This window comes from Macrobrachium rosenbergii, chromosome 13 (assembly GCF_040412425.1).
Source record: "Macrobrachium rosenbergii isolate ZJJX-2024 chromosome 13, ASM4041242v1, whole genome shotgun sequence".
NCBI classification, from domain to species: domain Eukaryota; kingdom Metazoa; phylum Arthropoda; class Malacostraca; order Decapoda; family Palaemonidae; genus Macrobrachium; species Macrobrachium rosenbergii.
In genome coordinates, this window is record NC_089753.1 from 22,025,306 (window position 1) to 22,045,134 (window position 19,829).

At 34.9% G+C, this 19,829-nt stretch overlaps 1 protein-coding gene across 13 annotated transcripts in view; it reads left to right on the forward strand.

The window, feature by feature from the left end:
- Positions 1-19,829, forward strand: part of LOC136844994 (zinc finger and BTB domain-containing protein 14-like) — a 256,025-nt gene that overhangs the window by 146,547 nt on the left and 89,649 nt on the right. For 2 of the 13 annotated variants that reach the window (XM_067114499.1, XM_067114500.1), the window contains exon 6: positions 6,619-9,561. The exons of 9 other annotated variants lie outside the window; for them this stretch is intronic. In XM_067114499.1, coding sequence (XP_066970600.1) covers positions 6,619-7,284 — 666 coding nt within the window. In that variant the 3' untranslated portion in view covers positions 7,285-9,561. Of the gene's footprint in view, positions 1-1,724; positions 1,884-2,058; positions 2,929-6,618; positions 9,562-15,919; positions 16,446-19,829 lie in introns of those variants that run through there. 2 more of the 13 variants (XM_067114548.1, XM_067114519.1) reach the window with 2 other exon arrangements.

Sequence of the window (19,829 nt, forward strand, 5' to 3'; positions counted from 1 at the left end):
CAATTCTCCCGGTAAAGAAAGCAGCATTTGTTAATACCTTTTCAAGCCAAGTAATGAGAGATACACCATAAATACAAAGCTAGTGGCACTCATAAGTTTCTAATAGTTAACTGTTTGAGAAAGAAAAACATTAAGGATCTGATTCTTGATGAGCGACTGCCCTCTCATGAAGGGTTTTCTGGAATTGGTTCTTTCCATAAATCTTTCTTCCTTGTTAATCAGATTTAGTCACTGAGAATCTTGGATTTGATGACACTTTATTTGTGGTTGATCTTATAGCCCTGCTTTTGGAGTGCTGTATAAGGTTTACTAATGGCTCTCAGGGACCCAAGCAAAGATTGCACTTGCAAATCCCAAGACAGGGCTTGTTACCTGTCAGATTGGTAAAACCATTAATGATGATGTAAGTTTAGCAACATGTCTTGCATCAGTCCTTGCACTTGTGCTCAGAGAAGAGCTAAGACTATGCAAAGGTACTTTAGGTTCACATTAGTATCAACAGTGATAATGAAAGCTTTTGTCAAGAAAAGGATCGTGGCAGTTGCATCTGGTGCTGTAAAGGCTTCCCAAGGCCATAGGGGAGCAATAACTTAAACAGTATGAGGTCTTCATTTGGCAGGAGGTCGTTTCTAGGCCTACCTGTGCTTTGTCCTTTTTTGGATGGGGGGCTGGGATAATTGTGTATTACTGAAGAAAAGACTGCTGAAATTGTGCATTTCCACTTTTGATGATGATGTTTGAAACAGTGAAAAAAAAAAGCCAATGGTCCAGAATCATATGTGTTGAATTTTCATCTACTTACAGATCCTTGGACAATGTAAAATTTTGGGTATTCTATAGTCATTGTGCCACTTACAATACTTCCATGATAAAAGAGCAATGTTACATCAATTGAATACCAAGGAAATTTCATAACTGCACAACAAAACAAAATAGCTCCCAGCAAATTCGAGGGGAGTTCAGTAAAAATGAGGATATAGGCAATAATGTACAGTACATAGAATGTTAAAAGTCAAAATGATACAAAATTCAGAATTCACCTAAGATATGAGATGTCCTTTAGAAATATGGAGCATCATAACTGAGTTTAAATGATTCTTTTACGTAATTACCTGTACAGGTAGATTACCGGCATTCAAAAGCAGCATTCCATTAATCTACAAATTGTCACTGATCTTTTTGAGCTTGGCGTATGGCTTATATTTTGACAGCAACAATATTATTTAAAACAAAAATGCTATACTGTAGTCCATCAGATTAAAGATTGATGTTCTTCATTGCATCTAATTATATTTTTATCTCCAAAATGTGTGGCTCAGTATGCTGCAGGTCTGATTTTTCCTTACGCTGTAGATTCTGAAATATTTTATCAACTTTAAGAAAATATTTAAACAAGACAAAATAAGAAAAACACTTGTAACTATCCTGTTACACTTTTTATAGTTTGAAAAGTTTGTTGTCTACAGGAAATTGTGTGATTTGAGAGCAGATGTGATTGTTCATCATACTGATGCACCTCTTTAGAAAGTGGCCAATAACTTATTCTGCTTGTGGAAGAAATGTATTCTTTAGTTCTCTTTTACTTCAATCATGTCATGAACATAATCTCGTAAGTTACAAATCAAATTACCAGGAACACCTCATACAGAGATGGGTCAGGGCTATTTCACTGTTTCAGGGGGTTATCTCATCGTGTTTTTACTGAAACTGATGTATATTTACAGGTTGGCATGGCTGCCAAACGAAAATTTAGGGATGAATGGTTGACGTATGTGGAATTCCAGCCATGGTTGTCCCGGGTTGAGGGTGACGCCACAAAAGCAGTGTGCACCACGTGCATGAAGCTGTTCAGTGCAGAGATAACAACGATTAAACGGCACAAAGTAATGGTCTGAGGAAGACTTTGTTTTTGGCAAAATCTGTTTCAGATTGTGTTGTTAGTAAACTGGCTCATATCTGAAATACTTGGCATACATTTTTCCTTTGCTCTATCAAGATCACTGATACCTAATTCTTTAAACATTAAAGTTCTGTATTATCATGTCTTTTCTACTCAAGGTAACGCAGATGCATGTCACCAGTGAAGCGCAGCGGCTTCAGGGCACCCAGCACAATGCGCGCCTGTAAATCAATCATTCTTGATGTCTACCAGTCTGTTTGTTCCCCCAAGTTGGCTGTGTCATGATTCTGGCAGACAAGAGTTGCTGTTTTTTTGCACATCTTTAGGCATACCTTTTCTTCAAGTCCTTCCTGGTGTCCCCTTTGTTAACTTTGTAAAGAAAGCATTGCCATTCTTGAATGTAGGAGAAATTCAAGATTTAGGGAAACATCAAGACCCTAAAATGCTGGGGAGAATGAATCTTTTTATCTGTGATGGCCTACAAATTAGCCAATAGAGTATGTATTATGTTCGAGGAAAGAATATACAAATACTTTATTTAAGATTTATTTTTTAAATACTTACCTCTCCAATATACATGACTTTTACTGCTACTGGCACAGAAGTAAAAGCTATATAATGGAGAGGTAAGGTTCATTTAAAAATAAACATGGTATTTGGTAAATTAGTATGATGATTCTTTAGAAACAACCTATTCATAATTGGGTCCATGCCTCGTGAAAGCTTTCATGACCCTTTATTACATGAGAACAGAAGGTTTTGTGGTTAACCCTGATTGTGTTTAAATATGGCTTTAAGAAAAATGTACAAAAAGAGAAAACCCCAATATCTCCTCTTCCAGAGCAGCAGATAAAATGTTAATCAAAAGCTAAAAAATATTTTGCAAACGCATGGGAGCCAGTAACTCAGATGGTTAAGAAATGATGTGGTATTTTAAGAAATTCTCTCTCTCTCTCTCTCTCTCTCTCTCTCTCTCTCTCTCTCTCTCTCTCTCTCTCTCTCTCTCTCTCTCTCTCTCTCTCTCTCTCTCTCTCTCTCTCTTCAAATTAAAATCTTTGGGTCAGGGATCAGTTTTATTATTGAATAATTGATTCTTCAAATGTACTACAACTGGAACATTACAGAAATGCTTTATTTTAGTCGGAAGCAGTCTAGGTTGACTAGCAAGTGTTTGGGGAATGAAAGGATCGCAGTTGATTGGGATGGTTTCATTCCAGGAAGTAAGTTCCCGGCAAATATTATTATGGGTACAGGTAACAACTTGGGAAAGTTATTTTAGGGAAAAGTGAATTGTCCTCTTATAGCCTAGTGTATCTTTTTTTTATCATAATTATTATTTTGAAGTTAGACATTTTAAGAATCACAGTATCATTTAAAAAGGAAGGGGGCCCTTATAATACGGGCCTTTGCTCATTGATGAGCTCATAGTTATATTGTTGACTTCTAATGTATGCTGGGTTTGGCTCCTGGACTTTGCGCGCAAGTAAAAAAACGAAATTGTCCATTTTCAGAGCCCTTATACAGAATGTAATAATTAGTACTCCATGGGTGTAGCCATTTGGTAAGCAGTTCCCCCCTCCCCTCCCTTGCCATTGACATCATCATGAATTGGTAAATTTTGCATAAATATTGTACTGTAGATGACCATTTACATTTAAATGAAAGTTATTTTCACATTGAGGGAACTTGATCTTAACGAGTGTGACTTTCATATAAGATCATTTTTCATTCTCTAGGAGGTTGCTTTGTTAGTTAATAATGAGATGAGCAGAGTTTGAATTAAAAAAAAAAAAAGATCCAGTAAAGGGTTGAATGGCTACACCTGTATGTAGTATTTGCATACAAATACATAATATCCACAAACATTAGGCCACAAATATCATTTGGTGTCAAACTCTCTGTACCTGGGGAATGACTTGCACCCAAGGGGAATTATAAACGATAAGTAAACTGCCTGGCATAGAAGCGCTTATCAATTGAAATTTCCTTGCGTATCAGTTATTCCCAAAGATACAGGCAGTCCCCGGTTATCGGCAGCTTCGGTTACTGGCGATCCGGTTTTATGGCGCTTGTCTAGCGACGACGACAACCAGATTTTCGTTGCTGATAACCAGTTATCGGCGCTGATCGCCTCTTATCAGCGGCGCCACTAACTGGTTATTGGAGCCGCTAACCGGTTATCAGCGCAGCTAACTGGGGATCAGTGCTATTATTGCCGATTTTCAGTTAGCGGCGATTTTCGGTTGTCATCATGCTGTCGGGAACGGAACCCCGCCAATAACCGGGGACTGCCTGTATTTGTTGTCTAATATTTGTGAATATAAAAAGGTCAAATGTGTAAAGTGACAAAGAAATAAAATACATAATATATGCATTACTTATACAGTACACAATACTGTATATGTAATTTCTACATTACATGTAATAAATACAATCAGTGTCATATAAGTACAATTTTTGTTAAACATTTGTATGAGCATAATAAAAAAAGATGTACCAAAGCAGCTATTGTAACTCTGTCTACCTACCAACAGTACATCTCAGCAGCAGCAATGTACCATTTTCTTTTATTTAAGATAATTCTCTCTCTCTCTCTCTCTCTCTCTCTCTCTCTCTCTCTCTCTCTCTCTCTCTTATTTAGGTGTGAATTTAACATTTAATAGGATTTTTAATAGAGTTGCAATGACCCTTTAATTTGATCTATAAAACAGTGATTAGTAATTATGTCTTCAGCAAAGAGCTAGTTAAATCATAATTTTTGAAATCATGGTCATGTAACAAAGTATGAATCTGAAGTGTTATTTTACTTATCATTTACATTCTTGGTGTGCTCAGCAAAATTCAAGTTTGACACTTGAAACACCTGCAATATTTTTATCCCAGATATTTTCTAGCCTGGTGTCTTCATATTCATGTAAGAACCATTTACTCAAATCAGTATCATTTCTAACAGAGTTATTTTTCCACTGACAACAGACCAAGTAGTTTTCCTAGTACACCCCCTCTCCTCTATAAAATTTTACTACACCAGAAAACAGTTAATTTTCCACTTTAGTTATGTCACAATAAAAATAAAACCAACTGCCACATGTAATTATTAGTGACCTAATATTTTTTAGGCTGAACCATAGGGAGACATGATTAGAATGAATTTGTTCATTTCACTTGCCAACCAATAGGGCATTCTCGACCTTGTGGTGAAGGAAGTAATGTTTGAATGCAGTGCCCTCTTATTATGTGTAAACTCCATCTTCCTCTTGGATATTGGTTTTAAGATCATCAGTTACATAAGTTGAGTATAAAAATTTTTTTTTAAATTTACCATGAAAGCATGTCAAGTTACTGTACACTGTCGCTTGATGTTACAAACGTTATGATAAATAGGGAGAAGAGCAAAGTCAGAAAGAAATAATGAAGCCTAGAATGACGTGAATGGTAATCCATTGGCCCAAGATGATTTTATGGAAGTCAAATTTATTCTTGGCTTTTGATTCCACAGTTTCTTCATTTGTCAGAAATTGTCAATGCCCAGGTACAGTAGTGCTTTTGCCTTCGTGACCTGGTTTTGTTGTAGGGTGTATCTTGGTGACTATTAAGAATCTAAGGGTTATAGTTGTTGAAATCTGTATTAAAATATCCCTGTAAATTTGAGGAGAATTTTAATAAAGTGTCCCATCATTTCCAAACAGTCTTTTCCAACCTGAAGTGCAAGATTTGTCGGCTAGCCCCTTATGATGAAGCGCACTGTCTTACTTTTGAAGCTATTGCACATGACTCGGATCATTTGAAGCCAACTACATTTGTTGCAGGAAGAACTGCCTTTGTCTGAATGATTGATGGCAGATATTTTTTAGCATAATTTTCTTGAAAATATAAACTATGGAGATTTAAATCAGGAAACTTAAGGGTGACACTCATAATATGAGTTTGTCATTTCTTTTAAGCTTCACTGATTTCAGTACTATCTCATGTCTCATGCAAATAAGGAAATAAATGCCACAGAAGGAAAAATGACAAAAATTGAGGTTATTGAAAAAAAAAGAGGTCAGCAAGTTTTGTGTTTATATGTAATGTGTGCATGTGCATATGAGAAAATTAAAAAAAAATTAGGATAATGTATGAGAGATAATAATAGGATTGAGGTTAGTGTTGAGAGAGAGGGAGAGAGAGAGAGCATGCAAAAGTCTTTGTTACTGTGAAAGTGGTTGTATAATATTTAAGGTTAATGTAAGAGAGAGAGAGAGCATACAAAAACTGAAGTGAGAGCTTGCATAAAAGAGAAAATATGAAGAAAATGGGCAAGTGACTAAATGACTAAGTATGATGAACTGGTGTATCAACAGAGATATATAATTTGCAATAATAATGATAATTAAATTTGAAGAATTCAACTACAGTATTGGTGAGAATTAATCATTAAGATGGAATAATATTTCCCAAGTTCTACTTAAAACCTTTTGAAAGTTGCCTTTTTAGATATTATTGTTAACCTCATAATATGCACAGTTATTTACAATGCAAGGGGTAATGAATATCAGTTATATTTTTTATTTTGCCCTTCTAATAATCATATTCTGGGTGTTGGCAGGTGTGTCACTTTTACTCTTAAGACAACACTTATCTGTTATAGTATTTCTACATATGTTATTTGTATATTGGTCTAAATAGGTTAAGCAAACATGTTTTGACTTGATCATAACATGAAAAACTTTCTACAGATGGAAGATGATGTAGAAGCATTGTGGACCGAAGTGCTGACATCTGGAAATTGGCAGACCACTCCCATGGATAAGCAAGCACCAGAAATAGATACCCAGCTCAAGCAGATTCCAGTAAAAGAAAAGCATGCATCTTGTCCTGCCAAAGAAGCACAAGATAGCGGACCACAATTGTCCATAAAAGAGACTTTTTCCAAAAAGTTACCATCCATTACCATCACAGAAATCCCACGGCAGCGTCAGCTGAGTGACTTTATTCCGACAGATGTCCCCTCTTTGAGAACCCAGTATGAAAGTCGAATGGGAACAGTTATGCCCTTCTCTTGTCCTCACTGCTCTTACACTGGAATGCGAAAAGACCTGTTGAAGCTTCATGTTTTGACCCACACAGGAGAGAACCCATTTTTCTGCCCTTACTGTTCATACCAAGCCCCTTATATAGACCTGTTAGAAGAGCATGTTCATGTTCATACTGGTGTACAGCCATATCACTGCCCTTATTGTCCCCTTAACTCTCATGAACGAAGTAACTTGCAAAACCACCTTTCCATACATGTGAAAGAAAAGCCTTTTGTATGCACAGAATGTCCCTTCCGTGCCACACAGAAATTACTCCTAGACTTACATATGCAGATTCACAGTGAGACTGAAAACCTCAGTGATTGATTGATAAGCATTGCTGAAGTTAAGTTTGAGTGCAAAATTTATCAAAGAAAAGTAAAATTAGATATTTTGATGCTTGTTATATGTATTTCAGTTAAGAAAAGAGTGGAAGTTATACAGTTTTAGTACAAAATTTATCAAAGAAAAGTAAAATTAGACATTTTTGTTTGTTATATGTATTTCAATTAAGAAAACAGTGGAAGTTATACATTTTTGATTGAGCTCTTAAGATCTACAACTAGAAATTCTTCATTCCCTGAATATGGTACTAAGAATTTTCTTCACTATTGAAGCGAGTACCTTTTGACTGATGTAGATAGTGAGCCAAGTGAACGTGGTTGTATGCATTGTTTGAGATTTATATTACCCTTAATCATAGACACAATTTAATTGTTTTGACAAGTTGTTTTAGGATTTTGCTGTATTAGGACGAAACTCTTCCATAAGGAGGTATGTAGTAAGTGTACTTGTGTTTATGTTTGAAATGTTTTTTTAATAATCTGCCAGTGGTAGTAACACTGGTTATAGTTTTTATTCTGCTTTCTAGCTTGAAGTTGCTTATACTATTAAGTGGTACTAACCATACTAAAAGTGTTTACACCATCATGTTGCAATATATTTAGGTGTTTCTATTTTTAAGAAGTCTGCCAAGAAGCCATCTATAATTTTTAAAGTGAAAACCAGTCTGCTATAAGGTTAGGGAAAGAAAATATCATAAGTTTTTTCAAACTTGAAAGATTGTGAGCCTTTATTTGGAGAATTTTTTTTTTTTTTTTTTATGATCCTGACAGGTTTGATATTAAATTGTCAGATACATATTTTTATTGATTAAATGAAGCAAAAACATTAAAGACTGTGCTCCTTTTGTTAGGAAATAAAAGGTTATAATATTGATATATATTTTTAAATTGCAAGATAGATCATTTTATTCAATAATGATGCAACTTCTGAGAGTAAATATTCAATATAGAACTGCTCATTTTAGCTCGCTTGATTTTTCCAACACTAACTGTAGCTTATTTGGTGCTGTGTTAAGAAAATAATTGCTAAGATAAGTAGTAACTTCTACTGATTGCTGCCTTGAAACAGGAAATCTTTTTAGCATTTTGTTTTCAGTACTTTGTGCATCACTTTCATGTTTGTAAAATAACTGTATTTTCGCCAAGGATCATTTTCCATTTTGGGGTTCTTGTCAGTGAGATAAATGCTGGAAAACTGAAAATTTATGGCAAGTCTAACCTTAGACAAACAGTCACCCCTTTGTATTTAGTGGTGACCAGAATCATTGGTAGGATTCAGAGTCCGATGTGTTTTCCACAGGACTTTGCAAAGGCTGACATAGTTCTGAAGTTTAATTAATTTTAGTCATGACTTTCATGCTATCCATCATATGCTGATCTTGCGCACTGCTATCCTGCAAATCGCTTCATAGGCACTCAGTTATGAGGAATACATTAGTCTTTGGTAAGTTTAACCCTTGAGTGCCCCTTGTGCCTTAGGAGTTGTTTAGTGCTAGATTGACTGCGTACCAAACATTGCTCCTTTTATATTTCCTATAGCACCACAGTTAACATTGCTGTACTGTACTTGTTCTCAGGCATTGGGGCTGCTACTTGTTGACAGTGAGAACATATTCCTCCCAGTGATTATGAGAAGTCGCAAAAGTTTCTTGTTATTTCTGCTTTTAAGTTTTAAGATAATTTTTGTGTTTAATTTATGCTATAGAATGTTTGATTTACATATCTTCCACTATTAAACAGATGGTGTATGCACATATAGGTAGAACACTTGCCTCACCAGTAGGTGGTCATGTGTTTTTTTTTTCTTAAGTGACCTGAAACACTGTTGGCGCACTCCTTTGAGTCCCATGTGCCTCCTGATTACCTAAGCAATACATTGTGTACCTGGTAGTTATTGGACTTTGATGAGTTGTGATTGTAGAAAAGAGAATGGGGCTAGTAGCATCATCTCAAAAGACTTGTTAAGAACTGAAATGCTAATATGTACAGTCTAGAGTCACCCCTCAAAGGGGAAAGGCATGTGATATGCAAAGAATATAAATTGTCCTAAAATGTATAATGAATACCTGTACAGTATAAAGTAATTGCAATTTTGCATAATTATCATATGTGCTCTATATATTATATAATATTTTTGTATAAATATAGTATTATCATCGTTCATAATATGCACACACACTTATGGAACAAGCCTCATTGACATGTGTGTGGCCTAGCAAGCTTTTACAGAGCAAAGCACAAACATGTGAAAAACAAGAAATGAAAGTGAAAAGAAGTGAAGAGAGTATACTAAAGTATACATTCATAATAAACAAGAGTTCTGAAATAAGAGAAAAAAAATTGCAAAGTAATATATTTGAGTTTAGTATTCGAGCCTCTTCAATCTAAGAGCATCAACATCCAGAATGCTGCCTGGAGGACTCTTCTACATCTTCGCAGTTGCAGTGAAATGAAACATTTGCAGTTTGAGGTGGCATAATATTGTACCACCTTTCAAATGTGAATGCTGATACCTTGTGAAAATGATTCACAGTTGTCATTTTGAAGAAAGGGGAACCACCCCTTCAAGCGTTCACAAAGGTCCCTGGTGAGGCTGCTGACATCCGGACAATAGCACAAAGGATGTAGAGCATGTAATATTAGCACCATAACCTTGGCAGATATAAATGCTGAAGAGAATGAAGTTCATGTTGCTTGATGCATGTACATAACAGCCTTCAAGCTTAAAAAAAGCAAAGTGGTGAACAGTACTGAGTGGCTTGTGGCTTTCTGACTTGAATGGCTATTGATTATAGTATGTCAAATATTTTATAGAGGATTTGATCTCTTTCAGTTGAAGCTATTCTAATCCTCCAAATATTTTTAGATTCAAACTGGCATGTATTGATAATTATTTTAATGATTAAGATATAGTTTTAGTGGTGGCACTTAGGGTAAGAGTTGTGAATTTCTTCACATTGTTAGATTAGTGGAAAGTAAGTCTTTATGTAATGATGGTCATAACCAAAAGAATATTGTGAATTTGGCATGATATGCTATTGTGCTTTACACATTTTGTTCACAGAGGGAATTCTTATTTTCCACAAAGTGTTCTATTTCTGCAAAGTATAACTCTGTTATAGAAAATAGAAGGTATAAAAGTATGAATTTATGTGAACAAATTGTGTCATAGGGTAAATGTACGGTATTTACTAAAATATTGTATTTTATATATATATATATATAATATATATATATATATATATATATATATATATATATATATATATATATATATTTACGGTATTTACTAAAAATATATATAATTTTATATATATATATATATATATATATATATATATATATATATATATATATATATATATATATATATATATATATATATATATATATCTTGCAGTGTGCCTTGATAAAGTAGTTATAGTCAAAAACTCCTTTAATAATAAGTGATGTTATGCATCCCCCCCCTTTAGACTGTCATTCGATGGGCCAGAGTTCAATTCCCGGGGCCGGCTGAAGAAGAGTTAGTTAGAGGAATTTATTTCTGGTGATAGAAATTCATTTCTCGCTATAATGTGGTTCGGATTCCACAATAAGCTGTAGGTCCCGTTGCTAAGTAACCAATTGGTTCTTAGCCACGTAAAATAAGTCTAATCCTTCGGGCCAGCCCTAGGTGAGCTGTTAACCAGCTCAGTGGTCTGGTAAAACTAAGGTATACTTAACTTAACTTTTCATCCCCCTTTATATAGTATTGAGTGGTTAAGGAAATCAAGCTTAGTAATTAATACAGTATAGTAGGTAAGTTTAAGGGATATGTTTAGAATACTTTTCATTTTTTCTTCCAGCTTTTTTAACATTTATTGCCCTCGGAGGAGTTTATATGCTTGCATTTCTTACTGATTAGGCTTTGCAATATACGAAACCTCATTTTATGGCAGTACTTTTCTGGGAAGAAAGTAATAATTCTTAATCCCAAAAACCCAAGAGTGTGGTTTAGGAAGTTTTCTTTTTCCACTTATAAAGTTAGCTTTGTTTAGGGTACATTGTTACCATTGTACTTTTTATTTAAGGACCCTTCTCTATCTTTGATGACACCTGACTGACCCAGGTCTTGTCTTTGAGTATGATAATTCTGGATCAACAGTATATGAAAGCAAAATCTATGCCCCAAGACATCATCTTTAAGCCTTATGGGATTATGAAAGCCACTTGGTGCACAGTGGCATGTTTGGAAATATACTTTGGAAAAGGAATACTGTACAGTATGGCTGCTGTAAGAATAAGTAGGAGACCAGATCTTTGTCTCTAGTTTTGAGGAGTTGTGAACTTGGTTGAGAAACTTCATTCACTTGTTAGCAGAGGTGGGATTTTTTCCCCATCATATTGACAGAGATTCTGATGTTTTGGAGCATTGTGTGGGCAGAGAACTTACTGGTTCTACACTGGATGCTCTGTACACTAGTAGAAATGAATGGGAAGGAGACTAAAGAGTAAAAACCCTCAGACTTGCCAGTGTCTGATGGTATTTGGCCAGGTCAAGGCTATTTTTGCTTAGCTGAATGGTATCCAATCATTGGGCATCAATGCTATTTTTAAAAACTCAAATCAAGTTTTACTATGCTATGCCAAATAAGATGGCCACACCTGGTTTATTGTATGGGCTTGATGTGTTAAGTAATGGGCATTGTTTGGTAAACCATTTGACCATAATAATGAAATACTCAATGATACCACCAGCCAGGATGCAACAGCTGGATCTTTAAAAATTTGGCCTATCTAGAGAATGTAGTCCCAGGTATGAAACTCAATTATATTGATGTAATTTTCAAGAAAGCCTAGATGAAATTTGGACTCAAGTTTACCACCTAACTTTTTTTGTATGCACTTAGAAACCACTGAATGATATGTGGAATCATAGGTGGCTGTTTGTAAACATAATTTGGTTACCTCTGTTTCTGTCAAATATAGGTAAACATATACAGTACCTTACGTGTATAGATAAGCACTGTGCATAAATAATATACTGAATAAGCATTACAATAAGCTCTCTTTCCAAAGTCATTCTTATGGTGACAGTGCATTAAGTAACCAAATGTAACCCAGTGGTAAGATTTAAGAAGAGTTGCTAAGAAATATATTGTATTTTCTTGACAGACCACTGCATAATTTTGTCCTACTTGTGATATGATTTGCAAATTTTCATGTCCAAGTGCTTTAGCCCTTAAAATTTGTAACAAAAGTTAGATTTCAAAATGTTAGTTTTTATATTTCATTAAGGTTTGACATTGTAGATTGTATGTTAGGGAGTATATTTCTTAATAATACAAATAAAAACAATATATTACAGACTATTATAGAGGATCAGTAAAAATTCTAAAGTCCTGTTGGGTTTCAATGATTTTTTTTTTTCTTTCCTATTATATCTGCTTAAAATAATTTATCATAATGTAGCTTTGCCTCTAGATAGAGTACTTTTAACTTAGTGATCACAGTTTTCGTTCACCATCATGTTATCCTTCTGTCTGTACAATTCCCAATTTTCCATTTACTGTTGACTTGTAACATTTATATATGTACTCAAATAACACATCACAGTTCAAAATGTAGTGCCTTGGGTTGTGTGGAATAACAGATTAAAATTATAAGGAGATGTGATGCAAGAGTGTAACACTATGCAATAAACGTCTATAAGATCACACAAGTATTATTGCTAGAATCCTTTAAAGTCACATTTGGAACGAATTCTCAAGAAAATAGATGGAAGAAGTTGGGCCAACATTCTTTCTAGAGGCTGCCGAGATCACATTGTCAAGTATATGCTGTTCATGCCTAATAAATGGAAGGTGTGGGATCCTCTTTAAGAATCTGCAGGCTTCCAATCCCTTGTAGATATGGCAAGTTATTGGAGAGAAAAATTTTTAAAAGATGGCAATTTAATGAAATTATTATACTGCAACAGCAACAATCCATACTAGACTAGACCAGTCTGTCAGATGCTGCACAGTATGAAATCAAATTTAAGTGATTTATTTGCTAATAAATGGATGGAGGATTTTGGTAACGTGTCTCCCAGAATATCGAAAAAATGTAGTGTAGACAGAAACACTTCACACACTCAAATACAGTAGCTGCTAATGTTCATATTAGAATACCTTGATTATATTGCCCAGTATTAATGGAAAGGAATACAGTACTTATATTACCATGCACATGAAATATTATGTTCAGTAGGTAGTGTTCATATTCAAGTACAATCAAGCAAACTTATATGAACCAGCCATAATACATACCAGAAACCTGTTTTTTACATTTATAACTTGATGGAGGTATAGAAATATAATCTACTGATTAGTTACTCTACACTGTCTTATTAATACTCTTTATGTCTGATTTATTTTTGTTTTTATTAACAGAAAATTGGGAGTAAATATTTGTATTAAAAAAACTTATACCGTTCAACATTTGGTCATCTCACACTGTCTTTGTAAATGTCTGACTTAAAATTAACTAATATTAGCCCTTCTAGCCACTGTCATTGCTTTGATTACCTCCTAAAATTCCAGTATCTCTCTGTGCTTGGTTAAAAAAGAAGTACTTGTCCGCAGGGTGGCCAGACATCTCACCAGGTATGGACATCTAGCAGGAATACCCACCAATTCCCCTCTCACCAGTCATACGGCACTGTCCATCAGTGTCCACACTGTGACTACAATGATGTGAATTTCGAAGCACTGAAGAGCCACATCAGGAACCATCCAGGAGAGAAAATGTTTTACTGCTTTTATTGTCGTTATAAATCTGTCAGGAAAGACACATTTAACGAGCACCTCAATACCCACACGGGTTCAAAGCCTTACTCTTGCCCATATTGCCCCTACAGTGCATCGCATCGATGGGTATTAAAATGTCACATCCGGGTACACACTGGTGAAAAGCCTTATGCATGTCAGTACTGTAATTATCGGGCTACCCAAAAAAGTTGTTTGAATGCGCACATGAAGACACACAAGTGATAATGGAGTTGAAATGGACACTATACAGGAAGCTTTGCTCACCAGTGGACATTAAGTTATTGAAACTGTTGGAATGGGACCTGTTAACTGGATGCTAAATTTAGCTCCGATAAATTTTGCTTCAGTATTTGATGATTAAGTTCTTTTCATGGGTTTTCCATGCATATCTCACAAAAAATTTGATTTTCTTAGAGGAGAGCAAATTTTATGTAAAGAGGCAAAGTTCAGTGCTGTAGATAATTTTAAGGCGGCTTCTGATTTAAGGAACTAAAACTTCTCTTGATATTAGTTCTACATAGATCCTTAAGAATATCAGCTTTTATGCTACATCTTTTCTTCAAAATGAGACCTGTAACCCAAGAATCCAGCTGATTGGTCAGTCCAGGAAGAGTTATTATTAAAAGAAAGCTGTTTCTTGTATCAAAAAAGATTATTAGGGATATTTCCATGAAAACAATATAACTTCATTTACCATCATATATAGAAAAAAATTCAGCATCCACCGGAGAAATAAAAACAAACAATTTCAGCATCTAACTTTTATTTTACAGTATATTGTTGTTTACAAGAAAAGGTATTTCACCACCGGTTTTTAAAACATCAGCTCAGCTGTTCTCTCATTAAATTCATAAGACTGTAATTTAATCATTCAAATTATTTATCATAACCAGGTTATTTATTTCAACAATAGGCTTAATAGATCTGAAAATAGTGCAGGAACTAAGTGCCAGCAATTAGTAATTGACAAAATTGGGTGGCACTCCATTACAAGCTGAGAAGAGTCATTGTACAGTCACTGCCATATTAATGGTATTGCATTGTCAGATAATGTTGTCATTCAACAAAGGAAAGACCAAAATTAATATTAACAGAAAATGTACATTGGGATTCAATACAGTATGTAGTGTGTGTGGAATATGCATATGATTTCATCAACCAGTCAAAATGTCTTCTTTTTTTTTTTTTTTATGTTTGAAGGCTGTAGCCCTTCTCCTCCTCCTACCATCTCTAGTAGGTTCTGTACAGCTTTGAAAATTTGTAGTATATAAATACTCTGTAGTACTAGAGGGGAATATATACAACCATTGTCAGTTAAGTATGATGTTGCAAATAGTTCCAAAGTTCTTTTGTGCTGTTGTAAAAACCTCAGTAGTTGGGGATGTTACACAAAAAAAATTAAGAGGCTAACTACTTTTTTTGTCATGTACATTTATTCTATTGTTTTCTCTTTGTTAGAATGTGTAGGTAGTATTTATTATCTTCAACATTAGTTCATGAACTAATTATTATTATTCATTGTGAATAACTGTGAATATTACATGACATAGATATGAAAATTTAATGTACTTTATAGGCATACTGTATACTGCACCATTAGCATTCTTGTTGTCTGCCATATTTTTGTTTTTATTTACAAAGAATTGGATGCAAATGTCCCAAAAAAAATTTATATGACATTTGGTCATCTATTACCCTTGCCTTTGTAAATGAGTGAGGTAAGATGAAATAACATCAGACCTTTTAGGCCGCTGTTGTTACTTTTATTTCCTCCTAAAAGTCTACTATCTCTCTGTGCTTGGTTAAAAAAGAAGTCCTTGTTCGCAGGGTGGCCAGACATCTCATCAGGTATGGACATCTAGAAGGCATGCCCAACAATTCTCCTCTCACCAGTCACCTGGCACTGTCCACCAGTGTCCACACTGTGACTACAGGGATGTGAATTTTGAAGCACTGAAGTTCCACATCATGAATCATCCAGGAGAAAAAATGTTTCACTGCTTTTTTTGCTCTTATAGATCTGCCAGGAAGGACACATTTAAAGAGCACCTCAATACCCACACGGGGTCAAAGCCTTATTCCTGTCCTTATTGCCCCTACAGTGCATCTCATCGATTGGTGTTGAGGAATCACATCCGGATACACACGGGTGAAAAACCTTACGCATGTCAGTATTGTAGTTACCGTGCTACCCAAAAAAGCTCTTTGAACACGCACATGAAGACACACAAGTGATAACGGAGTTGAAATACATACTGTACTGCATACAGTGAGCTTTCCACTCGGCATTAACTTACTGAAACTGTAGACATGTGGGACTGTTAATTAGATATTAAATTTAGTTCTGTCAAAATCTGTATCATTTATCCCTATCAGTGTTTGATGATTATGATCTTTTTATGACTTTTCATGCATGCCTGACCAAAAAATAATATGATTTTCTTAATGGAGACTGATCTTGTGGTAAACAGCATAAGCCAGAGCAATCATTAATTTAAAGAATTTTAAATGAGTTTCTGATCTAAGGAACTAAAACTTCTCTTGTTACGGGTTCTGTAATAGATCCCTAATAACATTTGCTTTTTTATGCCACAACTCTTCTCTGTAATGAGATCTGTAACCCAAGAATTCCTTTCAGCTGTCAAGCCCAGGAAGAGTTGTTATTCAAGGAAAAGCTACCTCCTATATCAAAAAAGGTTTTAAGTGGTATCTTCCTGAAATTATTTTGGTAACTTTATTTACCACCATATATAAATAAAAAAGCATCCACCTAAAAAAAATAATAATTTCAGTATTCAGTGTCTAACTTTACAACCCCCTACCCTTCTTCAAGGCACTAACCTACTAAGAGATCTTTCAGAACCAGTTTTTAAAACTGATTAGCTTACTATCACTAAATTCAGAAAACAGTTTCATCAAAAGACTATAACAAGTTATGTATTCATTTCAACAATAGGCCTAACAAGAGGTCTGAAAGTGTCGCAGGAACTAAATGTCAGCTATGGACAATTAACAAAAAGAGGTGACGTTACATCACAAGCTGTGAGGAATCTTTTTATCACTGCTTTTAGGCACAGGAACCCTTTCAGTAACATTACATTTAACACTAGGATTGGATATGCAAGTGGGAGCTAAGTTTGTCATATAAAAACACTGCCTTTGATCATTCAAACAGCTATTATTTTTTATGTTTTGACCTTTATGGGATCACAGAAAACCAGATGAATTCTTGAACATCCACCACCATAGACTGTTTACCTCTAATTGCTAATATCCAGATCTGTGAAATATGAGAAAGTAAGACAGTATAGTAAAAAGCCTCAGTGCCGCTTTGCCTCTTGCTCTGAAGTTATTGGAACTTTGGTCCTCATTTCCAGTTATAAGTGCTGATCTGTATAGAATCTTTCAAAAATTATAACAAGACAGCTGTTAAAAAGTCCTCTTCTGGGAGACCATTGTGATCAATTATTATTCAAGCATATTTTGGACAAATAGTTTCTGCACAACTTTGAAGGATTGCTTTGTGCAGATACTAAAGAACAAGATGGAAATGTATAAACCAGTATCATCCAGGTACTTTATGGTATTGCAATTTAGAGGGGTGTTCCAATATAGCGTCGAATTTCAACTTATCGCTGGTGGTTGTGGAACCTAACCCCCTGCAAATACGGGCGGGGGGAGTCGACTGTAGTCATTCCAGGTGTGACATTTTGTAATTGCAAAAGTTAACTGAACAAAATTTTGAGAGGGAAAGAGAAGCTTTGTGGTAGAGGGAGAGAGTTAGGAATCTTCTAAAAACTTTATATCATATCCTTTATAATAATTTCAGTACCAGAATAGAAAAAAAATTGAGTGAAAAATTGAATGAGATGAGGACGGAATGAAAAAAAATTTGTTGGAGTAAGAGATACTTTTAGACATCTAACATACAGCAAATCTTCTCAAAGTGCTAACAAGGATAACAGTCATGCCAGATTCAACTTTCATTTCTGAAGATGAAATGTGAATGATTTATTCATAACTTGAGACCATAATCATAAATTCAAATTGATGATTTTCCCAAAATTCCCAGCTTCCAGAAACTTCCCATTATAGCTTTCATTGGAGCTCTAAGCAACAAAGATTTACAGCTTTCCTGGTTTGAGCCTTAGTGGCTAAAATGGAAGAGTTATAACGGGTCATGTCTCTTCCATATTCATTAAAATTAAGCATTATTGGAATACCTTAGCCTCGGGAGAAAAGAAATTGCCAAGATTAAGAAAGGTGACAATCTTGACTGATTGATTGAACCATGAAAGTGACCACAGTATTTTATTTTATTTTATTTTAGTTATATTTCATTTTATGTTAAACCTTACATTCCCAAGAATTAAGATTTGTAATGTGAAACTACAGATTGAGAAATCTATTCATTCCATAAAGGCATATACAGTACTGTAACTGCCTATTTTAATAGTTCAAACACTAAATACCCTGTATACCTTAAACTAAAATGCTTATAACTGCCTACTTTAATAGTTCACTGCCTATTTTAATTGTTCCAACACCAAATATACCCTAAACTATCATCCTACAACACTTTACTGTCATTTCAAGAGTCATCTTACAACATTACCATTAAAAATATATGGCTTACAACTACATGTGAAAACTAATCAAGTTACCCCTATATTCAGGCACAGTCATTTTCTCTCATAAAGATTTAGTTTTAGTTTTGCATTTTCATTTTTATGATACAGTAATTCATATCTCATTGAGAGAGAGAGAGAGAGAGATCCGAGGTGTTTACAACCAAGTCTAAGTACAGTAGCTGGGGACGAGACGTGACAGGCCAGTTAAACTAGCAGGGGAGGAGAGTGTGACCTTGAATCAGCTCGGCAAGTATAATTTTTATGAACAGTAATTCATATTTCATTAAGAGAGAGAGAGAGAGACAGAGACAGAGAACTGAGGAGTTTACATCGAAGTCTAAGAACAGTAGCTGGAGACAAGACATGGCAGGCATGGTTAAACTAACTGGGGAGGAGAGTATGACCTTGTGTTCCCTACGTATGAAATTCGGATTTTAAATAGTTTTACGGTGATTAGAGACGAAACATCAGCAGCGATAAAATATTCTTTTGTGTACTGTTGTAATACGGGTGATAATCATAGAGTCAACTTACAGTGCAGTAAATCAGGAAAAGAAAAAAATTGGCAACACATACCTACGTATGCACACACTCATTCGGGACAATCTTTTTTTTTTATACAGTATACATATTACCGTACAGTGATATAGATCAATATAATAAAGGGATTTTGACAAAGGAAAAATCTATTTCTGAGGAAGGTCCCATGTCACCCATTGAAATATGGAATTTCACCGGCTGACACGGGACTGGACTCAGAAATACAGTATACAGTAAATGGATTGTGCAAGTGAATAGTGTTTTATATTTTTCTGTGTTTTTTCATTAAAGGATATGTATACTGAGAGAGAGAGAGAGAGAGAGAGAGAGAGAGAGAGAGAGAGAGAGAGAGGGTTGAACTGAACAGTATGTTTGCATCAGAAAGCTGTTTTGTGATTTTGCGGGATTTTACTTTAACATTTTATTGATATTTTGCTGTGTTTTTCATCAAACGATGTGTATACTGACAGAGAGGGAGAGAGAGAGAGAGAGGGGGTTGGGATTGAATTGAGTTAATATGTTTATATCGGAAAGGTGTTTTGTGATTTTGTGGGATTTTACTTTTA